We start from the raw sequence: 21,469 nt of genomic DNA, 5'->3' as shown, positions 1-21,469 counted from the left end.
AGGGGCAGGGCGGGAAGCCGGCCGGGAAGAGGGACCGGGAGCCCGGGCCGAGCGCGCCTCGGCCGACAGTGAGAGGGAAGCGGCACATGAAAAAGAGGCTGCGGGCGGAGCTGTCCCGCCCTGCGCCGAATGGGAGAAGTTCAAGGCCTGGGGGGGGGGAAAGCAGGAGGGGTGCCGGCCGTGGCGGCGGCTGCCCTCCGGCGCTGCCTGCCGCCCGGGAAACACTGCGTCTCGGGGGCCAGCAGAAGCGCGGGAGCAGTGGGAGGGCCAGCGGGGCCAGTCGGGCCTTCGCCTCCTCTGCGACGGACAGGGAGGGCAGGGCATGTAAGTATTTTCCGGCGTATAAGACAAAAAACCTTGAAAAACTTCTTAAAAGTAGGGGGTCGTCTTATACGCCGGGTCGTCTTATACGCCGGAAAATACGGTATTTCTTGGAACTTCTACGCTACGCCCTTTATTTCCCAAAAAGTTAAGTGTATAAATCCCAACTGCCACCTGTTGAATGCCCATGAGTTTGGCTCTAAACCAGGGGAAGAAAGCTTTCTGAAGTGCTGGGTTTAAACCCCAAGGCAATTATGCTGAAAAGAGGAGGGGAAATTAGATGCTGAAGAGAAGTCACTTTCAAGAGGCATTTTAGAAGCCCAGAGGTACCTACATCCATTAACTGCATACAGATATTAAAGAGTATGCTTGCAAATATGTTGTATTTTCAATCAGCAGAAACCTTTTTAAACGCATTTATGGTCTGAACTGTAGGTGAGCATAATTACACCTGGGTCATTCCAGGACAAATCAATGAAAAATGGTATATTTTATCTGAAAATTCTGCACAGCCATTATGTATGACTAAACATATATGCAGCCAATTATTTTCTCTGCTGACTGAATTATACCGCCTTCTACTGCAAAAAGGGACTCTTATTGTTTTTCCTGTGCACTAGAAAGCTGACTCGAGCTATGTCTACAAAGATCGAGAGAAGCATCCAACTACAACCCTTTAATGCAACTCTACCTGATCTCCAGCTGGTAGGGATCTGCACTGTGCAGAGGTCGTCAGATGACTCATCTGTTGATGTACCAATGAAGTCAAAGTTCAAACAATTGTATGTGAGCTTGAGAAGCTGCATAAGAAGACCATGTTGACTTTCGTCATTCAAATTCAGGTTTTTTCCTGACGCCTTAAAAAAAAAGAAAACCAAAATGGACACAATTTTTAAGACATCAGTTGGATATGAAAAAAATATTTTATTTCACGTTTCTGGTAGAACCTGATTTCCTAAGGAACCAGGACTCTGTCTATCCTATATTATTCCCCTTTAAATCTTCGAGCCAAATATGGAAACACCTAGGTATTTAGTTTAGTAAGCATGCCTCATTTGGAAGACAGTAGCAACATATTTATTCAAAACCTTGGCTTGTATGGTTTGGTGCCTTCAATGAATTGTTAGTGTTAAAGGGTTTCTTTTTTATATATACGTATGTATTGTTAAGAGGGACGCGGTGGCTCAGCGGGTTAGGACGCTGAGCTTGTCGATCAGAAGGTCGGCAGTTTGGCGGGTCGAATCCCGAGTGCCGCGTAACAGAGTGAGCGCCTGTTACTCGTCCCAGCTTCTGCCAACCTAGCAGTTCGAAAGCACGTAAAAAATGCAAGTAGAAAAATAGGGACCACTATGGTGGGAAGGTAACAGCGTTCCGTGCGCCTTTGGCGTCCAGTCATGCCGGCCACATGACCACGGAGACGTCCTCGGACAAGCGCTGGCTCTTCGGCTTTGAAACGGAGATGAGCACCGGCCCCTAGAGTCGGAAACGACTAGCACGCATGTGCGGGGGAACCTTTACCTTTACCTATGTATTGTTATGTGTGTATTAATGGTGAGCTGTATTTTAAGTTTTATGACTTGGTCTTAGACTGTAAATAAATAAATATATGGCACATCAAATAACAAGCCAAATAACTACAAGCTGTTTTTAAAGTTGCTTTGTATACCTTGAACACGTACCCTACACCAGGGTCCCAAAACTTTTTGGCAGCAGGGACTGGTTTCATGGAAGACAATTTTTCCACGGACTGGGGCCAGGGGAGGAGTACGTAACCTAGATCCCTCTACATCCCTCACACGTGCAGTTTACAGTAGGTTGCAAATACAAGATGAAGCTTCACTTTCTCAGTTGCCCACCACTCGCGCCCCCCAGCTGTCCAGCATGGTTCCTAACAGGCCGTGGACCAGTCCCATTGGCTGAGGACCCCTCCCTTAGGCCAAACCATCAGAAAATAAATGCAGACTTCAAAAAAAGCTATAGACACTGCAGAGCTTTTGACAAGAGATCTCTTGTAGCAATCTGGACTAGAAACTACTGCAATCAAGTTTCTCAGAGTTTCAACTGGAAAAAGAATTCAGACTACAACCTAAAATTCCAGCAAGTCTTCAAGTGAGAAACCTATACATAGACAAGTAAAGAAGGCAAGATTCTGGTTCATTTTCCATGCAGAAGCAATTAGGTTTGCCTCGTTTGTGAAGGTGGGGCAGTTTGTACCTGTTATTCATCTGAAAAAGCGCTAGTAGCCCTCTTACCAGTATGAAAATCAGGCCTCTTAACACTTAACATTTGCCTCCAGAGTGGGAAGTGCTGAAAAACTCGCTCCCACAGAAGCCCCTGAGCTCCACCTCCACATTACTGCTATGGTTTTGGAACATTAGCTGGTCTTCTTGCCAGCAGAGCCTAACAATCCTATTTTATCATATACAGAAGTTGCCATACCAGGCTGAAGTTAGAGGTTTTCAGAGCTCTAAATCGACATTAACATTGGACTTAATCGTTTTTACCTTAATCATTTTACTCAGTTAAGACTGAGCACTAAGTTCTTGGGTTTCCTTACCTGTTTCAGTAAATTGCAGGACAGCGTGAAAATATCAAACAAAGATGAATCACGGAATGAGGAAGCAATTTTCCTGTGCTTGGTCAAAGGATGTGTAGTGTCTGCCTGGAGATTGAGAAAGGGAGAAAAAGAAAGCAGGTTATCATTAGATCTTAAATGCTCATGAAGAAAACAAGAAGAAGGATTTGTGGGGGAGTCATGATGGCCCTGACTCTTTCCAGATGTGCCCCAGATGGCTGCTCCTCCTAGGAAGGTGTACCCTTCAACAGCCTTCATGCTCACAACTGTGGCGGAGCATTTGACTAACCTCACTTTTGGAAATAGCCTATTTAACTATCTTAAGGCTATTAGAGACTTTTGGAACAACAAGTCTGAAGAGCCATCTGGTAAGTTTACCTTCATTTGTGTACTTAAAAAAATAAAACTTAGGTTTAAGAATGTAAAGAATTGTAAACAACTGGCAAAAAGGTAAATAAGAGTTTGCTCTAAGAAAATTATAAACAAATTAAGGGGGCTGACAAATTTGGAATATTGAGGCTTTTACTATAAGATTTGGGAAAATTTTTTGGAAAGAATTATTTAAATAAACAGCTTTTCAAGAGAAACAAATTTTTTGTCTCACTTTAGTCATAATAGAAATTTGAGATATTTGAGCTTGATATCCGAAGCCGGACACTAGAGGGGTCTAAAAACTCCAGGCAGTGTCTTTGCCTTTGGTTTTTTTGTTAGTATGGAGATTTACAAAATAACATGTTACAATATTTGAAATTTGAAATACTTGCAGAGATTTTTCAAATGAGGATAGAAATTAGTAGCTATAAGGTCAATGTCAGTAGTGATGCCTGCTTTTATGGATAGACTATTTCCAAAAGATGTTAATGAAGGAATGGCAGATGTGCAACAAATTTTGCCTACTGCAGAAATATTAGAACCAGAAATATTGGATAATAAAAAGTGTAGATTGTAAGACAGGGAAGACAGTTAAAATGGAAACACAAATGACAAGCAAAGAGAATGACTGAGATAAGGACATTCAATTGGATATACAAAAAGTATATACAAAAAGTTTTGAAAATCAAAATGGAGATACAAATGACAGACCAAGAATATAATCTGGATAATGACATTTTACAGGTTTTACAAAAGATGTATGCTAAAGCCTCTAAGAAGCCTTTGGGATGGGAAAAGATAAACCAAAGAGAGAACACATCCTACAACATCTGAATGGATTAGAGTCAAGATTATCAGAAGTAAATGTAAGGGATATAAAGTAGGGTGGTTTTTTTGATGAAGATTGAAATACAGGTAATCCTTGAGTTACAACAGTTTACTTAGCGACCATTTAAAGTTGCGACACAGTCCCGAGATTACGAATGCTGCAGCACCATTGCAGCCATTTGCTCTTATGAACAACCGCAGAGGCACTGCAACATTTCCCCTGCCTATTCCCCATCTCCCCACTGGATCTCCACCAGCACTGGCCTGTGCACTCACTTACCTGGCAAAGATGTAGAGAGCTGTCTTCTCTCTGCCGTGGTTTCTTTGCCTGCTTTGTTGCTTCAGGCCTTTGGTGCATTCGCAGAGAACAGAGGCCTAAAGTACCGTGAGATCGCTAGTGCAAGATCTCATTCTACTGATTTTGAGATCAGTAGCGCAAGATCTCGTTCTATTGATTTTGCGTGATCTTGCACTACTTTAGGCCTCTGTTCTCTGCGAATTGAGGCCTGGACGAGATCTGCATCAAAAGGCTTTGCAAACAGAGGTAAGGCTTTGGTACTTCAGGCCTTCCCTCCATTTGCTGTTTCCTTGTTAAAGCCTGCAGGGAGATTGCATCCCTGTAGGCTCCGGTCATCTTTGCAAAAAAAAAAACTTTGCTAGCAAGAACACAGCCTGGGAGGGGCTGGCGTGTTCCTTCCAGCCTCCACTCTTCCTGGCAAAGGCGTCCAGAGCCTACAAGGACACACTCTCTCTGTAGGCTTTGGCAAGCCTAGAGATGGGAAGGCCTGGAAAAAAATTGAAAAAAATGTGAAAAAAACAGTTTTTTTCCAAATGGCTTTTCCAAATGGAAGAAAACCCTGTTTTGTTCCCAATTTTTCCAGTTTTTTTTTCCAGGCCTTCCCATCTTGACACAAGCCTTTGTAAAAAGTCTTTGCTGGCAAGAATGGAGCCCAGGAGGGGCCGGTGTGTCCCTCCTGGGCTCTGTTCTTGCCAGCAGTCTTGCCGATTTCACTGCCCCAAAGCCTGCCATTGGCGCGCAAATATTTTGCGTGCCGAGACTGGAAGCTTCTGGGGGCCGTGATCTTGCCTGACTTCAGGCACCCATCCATTTTTTGCAGAGATTGGGTGATTGAAGTTGTGCGAGATCACAGCCCCCCAAAGCTTCCAGTCTCTGTGTACAAAGTGCCTGCAAGCCAATGGGATGCTTTGAGGCAGTGCGATTTTGTTGCCCCAAAGCCTCCCATCGGCGTGCAAACAAGACTGGAAGCTTCTGGGGGCCATGATCTTGCGCGACAGAGAGGCTGGAGAGGAGACAGCTTGCTAGATCTTCGCAAGATAAGTGACCCAGTGTGGCAGGATGGAGGAGGGGGGGAGCAATTGTGAGGAGCATGAGGTATCTCAGTGGGTCGGGGGAGGTCTTGGGTGGTCTTAAGCAGGTGGCCTGTTCCATCACTAGGCCCCCAAGGCCCTCCCCACCCTGAGATACCTCATGGGCACTTAACAACCTGCTCATTCGATTAGCAAATGTGTGGACGAAAGCAGGGAGTTTTCACATTCATTTTACATTAATCACTTCAACGAATCCTCAGGTTACGAATGCAACTGGCAGGCTCCATTACATTAATAACTCGAGGACCACCTGTAAGAAACGTTTCTATAAAGCTCCGATAACCCTTTACCAATACCAGGATTAAAAGCTTGATGATTTAAGAATTTGCATACAGATAAAGGATGGGTTTATAGAAAAATCTTTTAGGGGTGAAAAGTTATTAAATCTGATTTTATCTGCCTTCTTTTTTTTCTAGGCACTTTTTAATCCTTCCCTCTCCTCTCCTCTCCCTATGTTTGTATTTGATTCTACTACTGTAAGTAGAATCTTCAGTAAAAATTATATATACAAAAGAAGGACGCTAGTAAGAGCAAGACTGGGATAGTAGAGCATCCCCTAGCTGCCTTTCTACAGGTTGTCCACTAGAGAATCCCTATAATTTTAAGATAAACATGCTGATAAAATGGAGATCTCAGCAAAGTAGAACTGCCATGGGTTGATTATAGAACATATTATCCACTGCCTGAGAACATCGTATTTCCCATTCAACTATCAGCATTTGCTTCCATTTCTCTTTTGAAGAAAAGCATAAATGACATGAATTATTTTACCTATACACTGGCAAAATCTAAAATCCCCCATAACACCAAAGAATTACTCAGTACTGTAGTGTATATAATCATGGTATAACAGTCTATACAGACATAGCAAGGATCATTCAAGATTGAAATATGCTAAATAGAAAGTACAAAATCTGTTGTTTTTTCAGCACAGACAGTATCTGCTGGGCCGAATCTGGCCAGGTTGGTGCGCTCCAGTTTCCTTCAGCTGAACAGTGTCATCTGCCAGCATCCGGGAACTGCCCCTTCCTTCTCTGCAGCAGGGCCTGCCCACTGAAATGGGGCTTCCGAGAGGCGTTCAGGTTCTAGCTCTTCTCCCAGGCATTTGGTGAGAGTGAGCAAAACCCTCCTGGATTGTGAGGATTTCTTTCTTTCTTTGCATTTCTGTCTGATTCTTGTCATGTTGGCCATCTTTTTTCTTGCTGTATTTTTGACGGTACTTTTACTTATGAGCCAACCACCGTAGTAGCTGGGAATTGAGGGGCACACAAAACCTTTCAAATCAACCCATCCAATCAACAGATTACACCAGGGTTGGTGCCTGAACTGTATCTCTTTGCTATATCAGTTGGGGGTCCATCATCTCCCTGGACTACACCCGTCCATCACCCTTTTCAGCCCTGGAAGCCGCTGTCCATGTCTGCTGAAGCTACAATGACTGCTGAGAATCAGCAGCGGAGGAGCAACGTGCGCTTTCCCTGGAAAGAGGAGATGGGCCGGCCTTTGCGAGGCGTCCTTTTCCCTCACTTCTGAACCCCCCACCCCCACCTCGCTCAGAGAGAGCACTAGGGACCTTGACCCGATTGTATCACGTTGGACAGTCTGCTGCCACATGCTCTGCTAGCGCTTGCTACCATGCGCTAAGCGATTGGCCTCCTGTTGATTTCAACCAACAACAGAGACCACCAAAGGTCTCACCTAAATCTCCATTACATTTTACAGTTTTCAGGCCAGAGTTTTCAAATATCTGCAGGCGTGTTAGTAGAAGCCAGCAAGCCTGCCTTGGGATTAGGAAAAAAAGATACAGCCAGGTTTCGGCAAAGCCAGATTCTTGTCCCATTAAGGATGAAAAAAATGAAGAGTGTAATTCTTAAGCTGTCTTTACTACACTGTACTTTCCAGCAATACAGTGGATAAGCTGACTTCCAATTGGGCTGGCCTTTGAAGGAGAGGCTCTCTGTGTTCCTTGGCATAACTACAGAACTGCAGTTTCAGAGTCCAAGCAGCCTCCCAAGCACATCAAACAGAGAGTTGAGAGTCCAAACCAATATCCCCGGTTCTTCTTGATGATTTGTCAGTCAAGATTCTTCAAGCTTCTCTATAGAGATAGCACAGTGGGAGGCTAGGACTGCTGAAGGAGTGGCCTTCTGCAGACACATCAAAATTTGGAGGACAGGGGTTGCCATCTGTACTTCAGAAGAAGACCACACCCTGGCATGGGGAACATGCTAGCTTTTGAGTCTTCCCAGAACTCTGACGGCTTCCATGCACGACGGAAGTAAGTAGATATTAGGAAAGACTTTTCCAAAGGTGGAGCTATAAAAATGGAACGCTCATTGTGAACCAACACAATATTATTGAATAGAGGGTTATCTCTTTCGAGATCACTGTTCCATCCAAAGCCCTGCTTCTATTCCTCAGGAATTGTGCCCAAAATGGTAAACTTTAAACCCCAGTGGAGTGCCAGTATTTCTTACCAAAGCAACACATGTTTGTACAAACAAATCAGCGCACAGGCACAAAGCAGCACAAGGAAAAATGAATGAATAAAGTTGACACTTACTTCACTGAGGAAGGCTGAAGCACTTACTTGATTAATTTCATTTGTTAGCTGAGACAAGATTGTCACTCCTATGATGCAGTGCTCAACACTGTCCTAAAGAAGGAAAAAGGAAAAAAAAGGTCTCTATTGTTGTAGTTTATGGCTTAAATTTATTACTTATATAAAGCTGTCTGGCAGTCCGCCCCACAAGTCACAAGTGTGTCCCTTCTCCGAAGTGGGATACAGGTAGAATTTTCTTTACTGGGCTTGAGGAGGGCCTCCAATCACATTTTGCAAGCAACTGAGATTTACTTGCAATTGTCGCTAATTATGTGTCCCTTGTAGGACTGGTTTTCCTATAATGGTCTGATAGATCTTTAACAAAATCCAGCTATGTGCCCAGTAGGTGCTGCACTGTCTTTTTATTTTTATTATTCTTATACGTATGAAATATGCTAAAAGCTTGTTATACAATTCAAGACAGAACAGGATGCCGCCATGCCCTTTCATCTTAATCTCTGCTCTTCAATACTGTCACTCCAATAGGCAGGCAAAAGGAATGACAAGTCGAGTGAACAAATTTTAGCTAAGCATCAGAAAAAATATTCCAGTCACAGAAGGCGGCTGTTTAAGAAAGCACCGGGGGCGGTTTGTTGTTATTGAATTAGATAGCTTTGGAGTAAATCAACAGCTACCAGTCCTCACCTAAACTATAGCACATTCTAGTTCCTCTTCCTGGAAGCTTTTGGTTGGGCACTCTGAGAAACAGGAAGCTAGATAGTGGAAGCCTTTGATCTAGTGATTGGGGCAGATAAGAATTTTAGCATTTGGCTTTGCAGTTTTCTTCTTGTTGGCCTGATACCCACAACAGTACTGATGAACACTGGTTGTGTGAAACAAGCCTACTATTACCATATTTTCCAGCATATAAGACGACTTTTTAACCCATGAAAATCACCTCAAAAGTTGGGGGGGGTCATCTTATACGCCCAGTCGCCTTATACGCCGGAAAATCAGTGGGTGGCGTCTGGCGGGAGCCAGCAGGGCAGTCCTGCCGACTCCCGTCTGACCCTCTCCCCTCTTCAAGCAGCTGTTGCCTCAGGAGGGAAGAGCTGGCTCGCTCTTCCCTCTTAAGGCAGCAGCTGCCTCAGGAGGGAAGAGCCGGCTCGCTCTTCCCTCTTGAGGCAGCAGCTGCCTCAAGAGGGAAGAGCGTGGAGCCGGCAGGGAAGTCCTGCTCCCGTCCGATGCTGCGCTTCCGCCGGGCGGTGCTGGCCGAGACGAGCCAGCAGGCAGCCGCCGTGAGCGAGGCGCTGAGGGGCAGCAGCCCCACGCGCAGCAGCAGCCGCCGGCTCAGCAACAGGTCCGAGCGCAGGAGCCGCACCGCCAGGCTGCCCAGGAAAAGCAGCCACACCGAGAGGCTGCACGCCCAGTCCAGCTCCATGAGGGGCAGGGTGGGAAGCTGGCCGGGAAGAGGGACCGGGAGCCCGGGCCGAGCGCGCCTCGGCCGACGGTGAGAGGGAAGCGGCACATGAAAAAGAGGCTGCGGGCGGAGCTGTCCCGCCCTGCGCCGAATGGGAGAAGTTCAAGGCGGCGCCGGCCGTGGCGGGGTGGCGGCTGCCCTCCGGCGCTGCCTGCCGCCCGGGAAACACTGCGTCTCGGGGGCCAGCAGAAGCGCGGGAGCAGTGGGAGGGCCAGCGGGGCCAGTCGGGCCTTCGCCTCCTCTGCGACGGACAGGGAGGGCAGGGCATGTAAGTATTTTCCGGCGTATAAGACAAAAAACCTTGAAAAACTTCTTAAAAGTAGGGGGTCGTCTTATACGCCGGGTCGTCTTATACGCCGGAAAATACGGTAAGGAAAAAGGACAGAAATCACCAGCCAAAACCATTATATGCAAATGAAAGTAGAAGAGATAAAACACTGACCTGCAAAAATCTTGTGACATCAGTGATGACATTTCTGAAAACATATTCATCCTTCTGGCAGTCAAACCAGCCCAGCTTTGTGATCCTGGCATAGAGCTGAATTAGTGCTTGTGTAACAAATGTGGCTAGCTTAGGTCTGGTAGCAAGATAATTGAGCACATAATTCCCTGAAACAGATGCATCAAATAAAGAAGAGTTTAGGAAACATTTAGCTGGGAAAGGTTAACCACCACTGAAGCAAATACATGCAACTGGGCCTAGGCTGCGAACAGCACCGGCTGCTTATTGCACGGAAGACCCACCGCATGCCCTGCGTGGGGAAAAAGAAAACAATGAGCGGAGGCAGAGGAATGGCCTTGTAATGAGCACACACCGTTCAGCTCGGCATCATCAGGCAAGATCTGGCCAAAGTGCTTTCATTGTGCCCTATCCAGACTGCCTGACCTGCAGACAACAGCATAGCTAAAGCCAGGTTCCGCAGAGCTGTACTTTCTGCCCCAGAGCTGCTGCTGCTACTGATCAGCGGAGGCCCTCGGGGTGACCTCGGAAAGGCCGGCTGCTCTTTCCCACCTAGAGCAAAGCTGCCTTGAAAGCCCAGGCAGACCCAGGAGGAAGGAGGTTTTGAGAGAACGGCCTAAGCATTTCCTTCCGTGTCTGACACTCCCTCACACTGTTCAAAGAACAGCCAAACAGCTGCTTCATACTTCAGAGACTTTTTAAAGGGCACTTTATGGTACGGTATATTACAGTATATTATTTAACATGTGTCAAGGAAAAGGGAAGCATGCACATATAAGGAAGATAAGCAAGGAAAATTCATTCTTTTTCCTCACACTATAGGTAACTTAAAAGAGAAGATTCTGTGTATGTTCCCTTTCTATCCCAGCATATGTTCTTAAACTTTTCAAATAGCCAATCTGACCCTAGGCAAGCCAGACCTTGGGACTGAGCCATCCAGCTTTGCTATACTCACGTATGTCTATGCGCTGTTCCAAGGGCAAAGGGTTGTTTGTGCGTGACACCAGTTTTGTAAGGCATGTAGCTGCCAATAATTGGGAATATGATGACTGTAAAACAAACACAAAGAAAATAAATCATTCATATGGATGGATAAATTCTGTGTTTCTGCTGACGGCTCTTAGCGATCCTCATATTGGCAAGATGGCAATGTACCAATATTTAATAAACACCTTGACCCATGAGATGGGTGGCACATAAATTTAATAAATAAATAAAATAATAAAAGTATCTTTCACTGAATACTTTAAATTCTAGGTTAGATGGCCCAATAATTGGATCTCCACAGACATATTTGGCACAGCCACATTTTAAAGAATGACTGTATCTGTCCATTGCAGATGCCTTCCTATATCAGATCATCAAGATACATCCCTAAACCTGCAGAAAATATCCAGCCACTTCAAAAGTAGTGTTGTGCATTATTTGTCTACATACACTCCCTCTTTCAAGGAGAAGCTGGCACTTGTTCAAGCAATCTGGGCTATTGGTAAATTCAACCAGGGCTTTCTCTGCCTGGAGCCGTGTAGTGGTGTCCGTTGTCTCATAGAGTTGCTTGCACAAATTCTCTAGCTGGGCTAGACTCTGGAACAAAGCAAAGAGAACTGAGTTAAGATTTGGTTGGTTTTGCCATTTTGGAATACAATATCATGATAGAAAAAACAGAGCTCCAGCAGACACTTAAAAATAGCCTAATATACAGTATCTAGTTTTACGTATTCTGGTAACACCTGATACGGGCTTTAATCCTGAGTTAAAATTTAGTTCCATTCCCTAACTGTGTCTTTAACCCAAATTTGTATTTCAGTCAAAACATGGACTTACAAGCAGGCTGCTCATCAGTGAAAAGGGTGGAGCATTGTCTTTCCTTCAGCTGATGAAGCACTGAAGCTGCACATTTTCAGGAAGCGCTGAAAACAGGTGGTACTTTAAAAATGCCTGGCTTCCGTGTGGTTGGCCCTCTCTAGCACTAAGTAGCCTGTTCGTGTCTTACGTAAGGTTGTCTTTAAATTGGTCATTCTTAATCCAAGGACAGCCTATACTATGAAGTTTAACAAACAGTAACTTTTATGTGAAATTTGCAAGCTCTTTGACAATGTAAGAGAGCTATTCCACAGTGGAACAGTTTAATGAAGCCACACCACAAAAGCCAAAGGAGCAAACAAATCTGGACACTATTTAAGTCTACATGGAGGAGTGTCAAGTATTTAATCCCTAAATCCTGAAGGAAAGGGGGAATGTGAGTTGATCAAATGAATAAAGGTAAACAGCAAAATATGTTGATATGTTACTATGAATATGTTCATATGAAATTCCATTAGATCATGTGAGCTAGATTCAATGTATGGATATGCAGAGACTTACTTCAAACATTTTTTAACTTCAACAATTCAATTTTTTTAAAGATGGCTTTGAGAGATTGCAAGGGATATCCAAATATGAAAATATTTTTTGTACTCGATGCTACATCTTCCTTTCAGCCACAGAGTAATGCAGATAATTTTGAACAAACACCAAGTTTATTTGTATGCTTATTTCCCAATTACCAACTAATGAAGAGAAGGGCTAGGACTAGCAAAGGCTTGGAATTATACTTCAATATAGTTGGACAACAGCAATTCTTGGAGCCATGATAATGACAGTATTGGGCATACTGACTTTCTAGCAAAGGAGTCCTGTACATATGAGATAAGGGTGCAAGCATGAAACAGCCTGAATGTACTTGGTGCATCTCTCAACAAAATGTACCAAGTACTGTCTCGCTTTGTTCAGGATTTTATTATTTTTAAAAAACATCTGTATGTTAAAAAATACAAACAAATGCAGGCAGGCAACTTTTTGATGATGGCTATGGGCTGGGATTTTTCTGAAATGGGCTTCTTAGGATTCTAAGAATAGCTACTTTTAAGTCTGTTTTATATCTTTCATTAACACCTTTGAGCATCTCCCACCTCAAAATAACAGAACAACCCATATTTATCAACTGCAGGCCCAGACAGTTCTTAAAACAAAAACAATTTCAAGGCTGAGTTAGGCCACCAAGTCCCCCAATGGTCACTCTGCTTTGTGGAGCTGAAAATGGTGAAAAATCATAAAACTGACATAAAGTCAGTTGAGATGGGAGGCTACAGAAATTGAATAAAAAACAATTATAATGTTGAGCATTGTATAGCATTGAATGGAGATTACTAAGCTCTGAATTCTTCAAAATTTCAATTAAAAATTTGAATGAAGAGGTGGAGAGAAAGCTTAAAACTTCATCCTGGAATATTCTATACCCTAGAATATAAAAACCAAATATAACATCAGCTTCATAACAACATATTGGAAAAAGATTGGTTGCTAAAAATAACGAACCTCACATGGGGGTGGGGCAAGATGGTCTGTTTATGGGCAAAGGTAGAACCTACAGATGGAAGCTGACTGAAACTTTGTTACAAAAAAAAATCAATAATTGAGGACTGTAAGAAGATACAAGAACAGTACGGGATGCCAGTAAAGACTTTACGAGGGTTATATAGCAACATGACAAAAAAGGACAAAAAAGATGCATTTCTTAAAAGAGATAAAAATGGCAGAGGAAGAACTAAAGAGCTCTCCAAGAAGAAAAGGTATCCCACAGTAAATGACACTTTTATAATGCTAAGGTGAGGCGCAAAAGACCAGGTCCACACGTGAAGGTTCAACGTAACTGATTTGTTGCTAAAAGCCTGTGCAAGGGAATTTTCCATCTAACGGTCAGCACCTGGTTAGAGTCAGATACGGGTCAACGGCATTCAAGGGGGGGTCGTACTCTGTGGGGTCAGGCGCAATCTGGACGGCAGGTTAAGTTCCACTTGGGATGATTTTTTGCTTAAGCCTCGACACAAGAGTCTAGTCAACTAACGGTCAGCACTAAACTGCTAGATAAGAGTCGACAGAGTTGGGGTGTGTGTGTGGGGCTTGGAGTGTTTGTGGACATATGGGCTGCGTCCCCTTTTGGCTCTGCCTCTTCTCCTGTCAGCCACCTAGTATGACTCTAAACTCACTCCTCCTCCCCCACCCCGCCAGGCCCTTCATTCCTTCTCCTACAGCAAACTTTCCACAATAACAAAGAAATGAAAACTGAATTTTGTGAAACAATGAATCAGCAAATAAGTGAGGAAAATGGTTAGCAGATAAACAAAACAGCAAGAAAGTGACACTGTACTAAGTGGAAATGTTATGGTAACAGATGATGCCAATGAGTAAAGTATATTTCACCAGTATCACAGAAAAGTGTATAAAAGATATGAGATTCCCCTGATAAAAGTAGAAAAATATTTAAAGAAAGAAAATTTACCAAAGATAATGAATAAAAAAGCAGATGGAATACAAAAAGAGAGACATCAAGGATCCTCACTTTGCTATGGGGTCTGGAAGTTTTGAACAGTCATAAGACAAGATGGAGGAATAGTTGAGGAAAAGGTGAAATGAGAGCTATGCAAACCAAGGGCATTTGCAGACGATTTGGCTTTAATTCTGGAAAACCCTAAAAAAGGAATAGATATATTAATGGAGAAGTTCAGGAATTTGGTGCATTAGCTGGATTTAAAATTTAAGGGAAAATGAAGATATTAACAAAATGTGAGGATGGAGAATTAAAACAAATATAAAAAGACCTGTTTTCAGATTGAAAAAAGTTAAAATATTTGGATGTTGTTATGACTAATATGAATTGTATGCTATTTCAAATTAACAACGTCAAGGTATGGAATGAAGTTATGAAAGATTACTAAATTAGGAAAAGTTACAATTCTCATTGTGTAGAAGAAATTCTGTGGCAAAAATGGGTTTTATTTGAAACAATCAGTTTTAAAAAATGATTCACCTTTTAAGCAATGACAAAGATATATGTAGATTTATGTGACGGTATGCTGCAGCCCGTTTGGATGAAAGAAACAAGAAAATGCTAGAATTAAAAGAATAAAACCCGAGGTTTGCTTGGCATGGCTTATTATGGTACGATAAAGTTAATGTAGATTTTAAAAATCATTATGTGAGGTGCCATATTAAAAATACAGAAGTGATACAAGGCCCGGGCTGTGACAGAAAGTACTTTTGTTGGCTTCAGAAGCAGCACTGCAAAAAAACAGGCCAAGAAAGATGGTTCACATATTGAAGAAAAGCACAGAGAAGATATAAGGTGATATCAAGAGATCAACTGACCGCACAGGGGTTTAATTTTCAATTTTTATACGCACAGTTAAAAGAAAGATTTAAGGTAGATAACAGGACATTTGGAACAAATGTACAAATGATGAATATGTAATTGCTAAAATGTATAAACGTTTGCTTAAATTTGAAATAGAAAAGTACCTGGTAAGTTAAAAAAACTACATGATAGAACGGGCTAAGAATTTTGGTTATAACATATGGATCAATGGAAACGTCCCAGTCTAGGGCCTGTTGCCTCCACCAAGAGACCCAGATCCACGTGACATGTGCTGCTGCTGCTCCCCATCTTAGCTCGGCTTTTCCTGGTGTGCTGGGCAAGGAAGGAGCTTCTGTAACTGTCCATGTGGGCCCATCTGCCCCATCTGCAGCTTCCGGTGCTCTTCAAGAATAGCCCTGTGTAGAGTACACTGCTGTAGTCCGACTGGGCAGTGACCAAGGCAAGAATGACCATTACAACCTCTTGGTCCATTAGAGCTACAACTAGTGCACGATGCCAAGTTGCACAAAGGGTTTATCTCCTAAGAAGTTTTCCGATACTGTTGTTTCTCCACAAGAGCTTCCTGTATCTCACTGAAGAATTCCTCATCCACCCTAATAAGCTGGGAAGGAGAGTTTACGTTCAGCCTAAACAGAGAAAAAAATTCCTGTTTGGGTTCCCTGTTCACTTCTTCACTGAGTTCATTCTCTGGGAGTTGCCACAAAAGCTGGGAGCAAGTGCTCCAGTCACACAAAACTGGACAACCAGCAGCACAAACCATTCGGCTGTCGGTCCCCTCCTCAGCTCTTCCTCCTCATGCTCCTTTCTGCCAAACTGAAGGCGGTCCTCGACTCGTGACCACAAATAAGCCCAACATTTATGTAGCGAGATGTTTGTCCATAGACCCTTCTTGCCATAGTTGTTAAATGAATCACTGCAGTTGTTAAGTTAGCAATACTTTCTTGCCACAGCTGTTAAGTGTATCTGGTTTTCCCCTTGACTTTGCTTGTCAGAAGGTTGCAAAAGGGGATCACATGATCCTCAGGACACTGAGATGGTCCTAAGTATAAACCAGTTGCCAAGCTTTCGAATTTGGATCACGTGACCAGGGGGATGCTACAACAAGCGTAAGTATGAAAAACACTCCTAAGTTACTTCTTTCAGTGCCGTTGTAACTTAGAATGGTCACTAAATGAATAAGCTGAGGACTACCTGTTAACTACAAGCTAAGACAAAATTAGTCTGGCCAATTTTGTTCTGAAAAAATTATCTCCCCCAAATGTAAGGGTATTGAAGTTTTCCATTTTTATTATTTCATGCCCCAAACAAAAGGAAAATAATTCCTCCCTCCCCGGCATAAATCGCGAGATTTGGTGGCTGTGCTGAGGCTGGGCCTGAAGGGGAGGTTTGGGCCTTGCCTCAAGGCCGGCACCACGGCTGCAAAGGCCGCTGGGCACCGTCAGAGAAGGGCACGATGGCCCCCAGGGCCCCGGTCTCCCCAGGGGTGCTTCAGGAGCAACTCTTTTCCTGGGACAAGTCCACCACGGCTCGCAGGGGGCCTTCTTTCCTGAAGCAGCTTCCGCGACTCCAAAAACCACGCAAAAGCTGTTCTTGTGTGATATTTTTGAGGCAACACAAGAGCACGGCTCTCTTGTGTGATTTCCAGGAGGTCCAGAGGCCACCCAAGAGCATACCCCCTTCTTGTGCAGCCTCAAAAAGAATGGGGCAAGCTTTCAGGAATAGTTGCCAGGCACTGGTAAATGCTGTCATGTCACCCAAAACATTGTGGTAGGTCAGATTTCACACCCGTATCACAGGTTCGACATCAGTGGTGTAGAAAATAAAAGTCATGAACTTAAAAGATAATGTTCTCTCTGGGCTGCTTAAGAGGCTTTATTTTAGCATCTCATTTTCTAGTCCATTAGTCTGTAACTAAGCTCTTTAACAATTTGGTTAAAAATTTCCTACTCAAGCCTGCCCAATGCTTTGGCCAAACACAATTTCATTATCCTTGTGATTTGCAATGTATCTAATATCAGCAGTTTATCATCTATGATATCTAAAATGTTTGTATATAAATCTGTCCAACTGCATTAAATTGTAATGGACCTAAAGTATTTTGCTTTTTGGTTCTATTTTCTTTGAGCTGAAGGATAAATGAAAATGCCACTTCAGTGTGCCCCTCGTGCTCCTATCCAGATCTTTGACCTTACTGAGATTTCTTATCATTTCTATGTGCAGTAATTTTTTAAAAAAATACAGACTCATATAGTCATATCATCTATCAATCAAGTTGTCCAAGCATCATAGGGGTCTCTCTCTCTCTCTCTCTCTCTCTCTCTCTCTCTCATACACACACACACACACACACACACACACACTATGATGCCCAGAGAACTGGACAGATAAAGATTCCTATACTGGGCCAGGAAACCTGTGAGGTCCCTTCCAGCCTGGTGGCTCTCCCAGTTTAATCAGGAAACACAACTGGATGAACTAATTCTATTTTATCATAAGGCTGTATCAAAAAAATCTTGCAAGTGTGAAAGTATAAACTTCCCACCTCCACTTTTTACTGCTTGATCCATTAGGGCAGGTCCTTCATAAGTTCCTTCCTCTGCCCATTACTCCATTCAGGACTCCTGCATTGTTACTTTAGGCAGCTTCTCTTCTCCTTGTCCCACAACTTCATCCACACATCCCTTTACACAACCCTGGGATTCTATGTATAAAGAGCCAGCAAACCCCACTCCCCCTCATGTTGATGATAGTACTTAACCTGGTAATAAAACCAGGAACTCAACAATTGTGAGCTATTTCTATTGGAAATACTCATTTTCTCTGTAACCACATTGATCTCCACATGTTGCAATTATACAGCTGTGAGGAAAATAAACATTTTGCAGCACTGAACTTACACTTCAACGAACGCACTTGTACCAAACACTGTACCTCTTCAGTGTAGCTCTACGGCAACTGGATTAAGCAATCATTTTCAAGGTTATAACACTCTGTATTAGCCCAGCGATTCTCAACTAATGACACATAGACCAAACATAAATGAGCTCCACCCCAGGGCAAATCATTAAACTTTAATAACATCTTCAAACACACTGTAAATAATAAATACATCAGGATGCAGGAAAACAGATAGATGCCCTGCTAGAAAACTATACTTGGTTCAATAGCAGCAAATGAGAGGGACCTTGGCGTCCTATTGCACAATCACTTGAGTACGAACCCGCCGTGTGCGGCGGCAAGCAGCCAAAAACCCCAATGTAATCCTAGGGCTAGAATCAAGATCACATGAAGTGTTAATACCACTTTACAATGCCTTGGTAAGGCCACACTTGCAATAATGCATCCAGTTTTGGTCACCATGATATAAAAAGATGTTGAGACTCTAGAAGGAGTGCAGAGATGAGCGACAAAGATGATGAGGGGGCTAGTGAGAAGAACTAGGGGTGACACGATAGCATCATTGCCAGCCATTCAGTCACGTCCAACCCTCGGCCGTTCTATGGATCAGCACTCTCCATGCCTCTCGTGTCTCGCACTGCGTCCTTCAGATCAACCATGGTCATCCCGGTGTCATCCTTTATAGCGTCCAGCCAGCAGATACTAAGGCAGCCCCTTCTCCTTTTTCCACTGATCACGCCCAGAACGATTGGCTTTTTGAGTGAGTCAGCTCTCATGACATGACCAAAGTATGACGGTTTCTCTCTGGCAATTTTGGCTTCAGGTGATATTTTTGGTGAGGTTCGGTCTTTCTTTGTGATTTCTGCAGTCCATGGGATGCGTAACAGCTCAAAGGAGTCCACTCTTCTCCTATCTGCCTTTTTCAGAGTCCATATTTGACAGCCATTAGTAGCAATTGGAAAAAATATGGCCTTAACCAATCTGCATTTGGTTGTGAGGCTGATGCCTTTATTCTTCCAGATGTTATTCATGCCAGACTTTGCAGTTCTTCCAAGTGTTATATGCCTTCTGATCTCAGGGCTGCAGTCACCACCTGAGTCGATTTTTAAAGATGAATTGCTTTGCTGTTTCGATGGCCTCACTGCCAGTTTGCACTCTGACCTGGGTGTTCTCTGCAGTGGTCATTATCTTTCTTTTCTTGATGTTACGGTGCAGTCCAAATTTTTCACTTTCATGTTTTGATTCTCAGGAGTAACCGCTCCAGATCTTCCTTGATTTCTGCGAGTAATGTTGTGTCATCTGCATATAGGAGGTTGTTGATATTCCCACCACCGATTTTTTAACCCCAATGGCAGATTCCTCCAAATGGGCATTTCTCATAACTATTTCTGTGTACACGTTGAATAGTATAAGTGACAGGATGCAGCCTTGCCGAGCGCCTTTTCCAGTTCTGAGCCATTTTGTGTCCCCATGCTGTTCTTACAGTGGCTGCCTGATCAGAGTACAGTGAGTGAATGAGCTGGATGCGGCGTGCAAATATTCCCAGTTCTTTGAGGCAGCTCCAGAGCTTGTCATGGTCAACACAGTCAAAGGCTTTTGTGTAGTCATTGAAGCACACGTAGAGGTCTTTTTGGTATTCCTTTGCTTTTTCCATCATCCAACCGAGAATGGCAATATCATCGCACGCTCTTCTTCCTTTCTGAAATCCTGCTTGTACAAGACTTCCCTGTGGGTGGGTGGATTCAAACGTGGCTGGATTATCTTCAAGAGAATTTTTCTCACATGTGGCACCAAGGCTGTGGTTCGGTGGTTGGAGCAGTCTTTCGTACCACCTTTCTTTGGGATTGGGATAAATATCGGCCTTTCCCATCCTTTTGGCCACTGGCCGTCTTCCATACACTTTGGCAAAGCCTTGTCAAAGCTTTTGTTGGCGGTAGTTTCCGCAGCTCTGCAGGAATTGCTGGGGCTTTGCAGTTAGGCCACCCTACCTCCTCCTACCTCCTACCTCCTACCTCCTACCTCCTACCCTACCTCCTCCTCCTCCTCCTCCTCCTCCTCCACTGCTGGGGCTTTGCTCCTCAACTGCTGGGGCTTTGCAGTTGAGCGCCCACCCTACCTCCTCCTCCATTTCTGGTAGGTCAGCTTCTCCTCTTACGGCTTGGCCTTGTTTTTCGTTCGTGTAAAGTTGCTCTACATATTCCTGCCATCTTTCTCTGACTGCTTCATGTAGATGAAGATTCAGTCATCAAGGCCAAAAGTATCTCAAAAGGTTAAGTCATGGCAACTGAACCAAACTTTGATAATTTAACCTTTTGAGATTCTTCCAATTGCTTGTTGGTCATGCAGTTCCTGCCCATCACTTCCTCTGAGGGCTTTCTGGCCTTCTCCTCATAAGTGAAATGCTCTCTTGTAAGACTCTCGTGGCGCCTTCCTCCATTCTTACCTTGCTCAGCCCTGTGCTCTTCTTTATCTTTTCTGGAGCCTTGCATTTAGTCTTCGCATTTCTTCCCTGTCCCCCATGGCTTTTGCTTTTATCCTAGCTTCTGATATCCATCAAGTTTCATTGGTTTCTTTTATGTAAATATATCCTTGGGTGACAGTTGTTTTTATTTCCTCCCATAGCTCATCTGAGTCCTTCGGGAAAGGGCGGTATATAAATCTAATAAAATTTAAAAAATTAAATTGGTTGTCTTTCTGTGATATTGATCACAACTTCAACTGCGTATGCCTGGGGAAACTTCTTAATAGATTAAATTTCCAAATCATGGGTGGCTGTTTGGAACCACAGCGCTTGGCAGCTAACAGTTCGTGGTCTGATCCACAATCTGCACCTGGGAACATTTTCACGGCAAGGATGGAACTTTTCCACTTCTTTTGGTATATGTAGTCAGTTTGGTTTCGATGTTCTCCGTTTGGTGAAGCCCAAGTATATAGTAGCCGCTTGGGTTGTTCAAACCATGTGTTCATTACGCTTAGTTGTTGTCTGTAGCGTAGTTGAATCAGATGTTCTCCTGCCTCATTTAGTTCACCAAGGCCGAACTTCCCTGTGATCTCTGTCTTCCATTTTTCCCATTTCTGAATTGAAATCTCAATAGAGATATAGAGATGATAGCATGATAGGCATGATAGGAATGTTCCGATTTTTGAAGGGATACTCCAAAGAACCAGAAGGCAGGTCAAGAAGCAATGGGTGGAAAGTAATCAAGGAGAGAACCAATTTAGAACTGAGGAGAAATTTCCTGAGAGAACAATTAATCAGTAGAACAGCTTGCCTTCAGAAGTTGTGTATGTGCTCCATCCCTGGAAGTTTTTAAGAAGAGATTGAGTCACTTGTCTAAAATGATATATGGGCTTCTGCTTGAGGAGGGTGTTAGGACTAGAAGATCTCCAAGATCCCTTCCATTTCATTC

General features: G+C 43.6%; 1 protein-coding gene across 4 annotated transcripts in view; it reads right to left on the bottom strand.

The window, feature by feature from the left end:
• Positions 1-21,469, bottom strand: part of XPO7 (exportin 7) — a 70,867-nt gene that overhangs the window by 40,741 nt on the left and 8,657 nt on the right. For 3 of the 4 annotated variants that reach the window (XM_083368667.1, XM_083368669.1, XM_083368668.1), the window contains 6 exons: positions 11,405-11,551; positions 10,923-11,016; positions 9,950-10,116; positions 8,049-8,141; positions 2,879-2,983; positions 1,013-1,178 (listed from right to left, as the gene is read on the bottom strand). In XM_083368667.1, coding sequence (XP_083224793.1) covers positions 1,013-1,178; positions 2,879-2,983; positions 8,049-8,141; positions 9,950-10,116; positions 10,923-11,016; positions 11,405-11,551 — 772 coding nt within the window. The remainder of the gene's footprint in view (positions 1-1,012; positions 1,179-2,878; positions 2,984-8,048; positions 8,142-9,949; positions 10,117-10,922; positions 11,017-11,404; positions 11,552-21,469) is intronic. The other variant, XM_083368670.1, reaches the window with a different exon arrangement.

The sequence above is a fragment of the Vipera ursinii genome (assembly GCF_947247035.1).
Source record: "Vipera ursinii genome assembly, chromosome: 8".
Taxonomy (NCBI): Eukaryota; Metazoa; Chordata; class Lepidosauria; order Squamata; family Viperidae; genus Vipera; species Vipera ursinii.
This window is presented reverse-complemented; position numbering and strand designations above follow the sequence as displayed.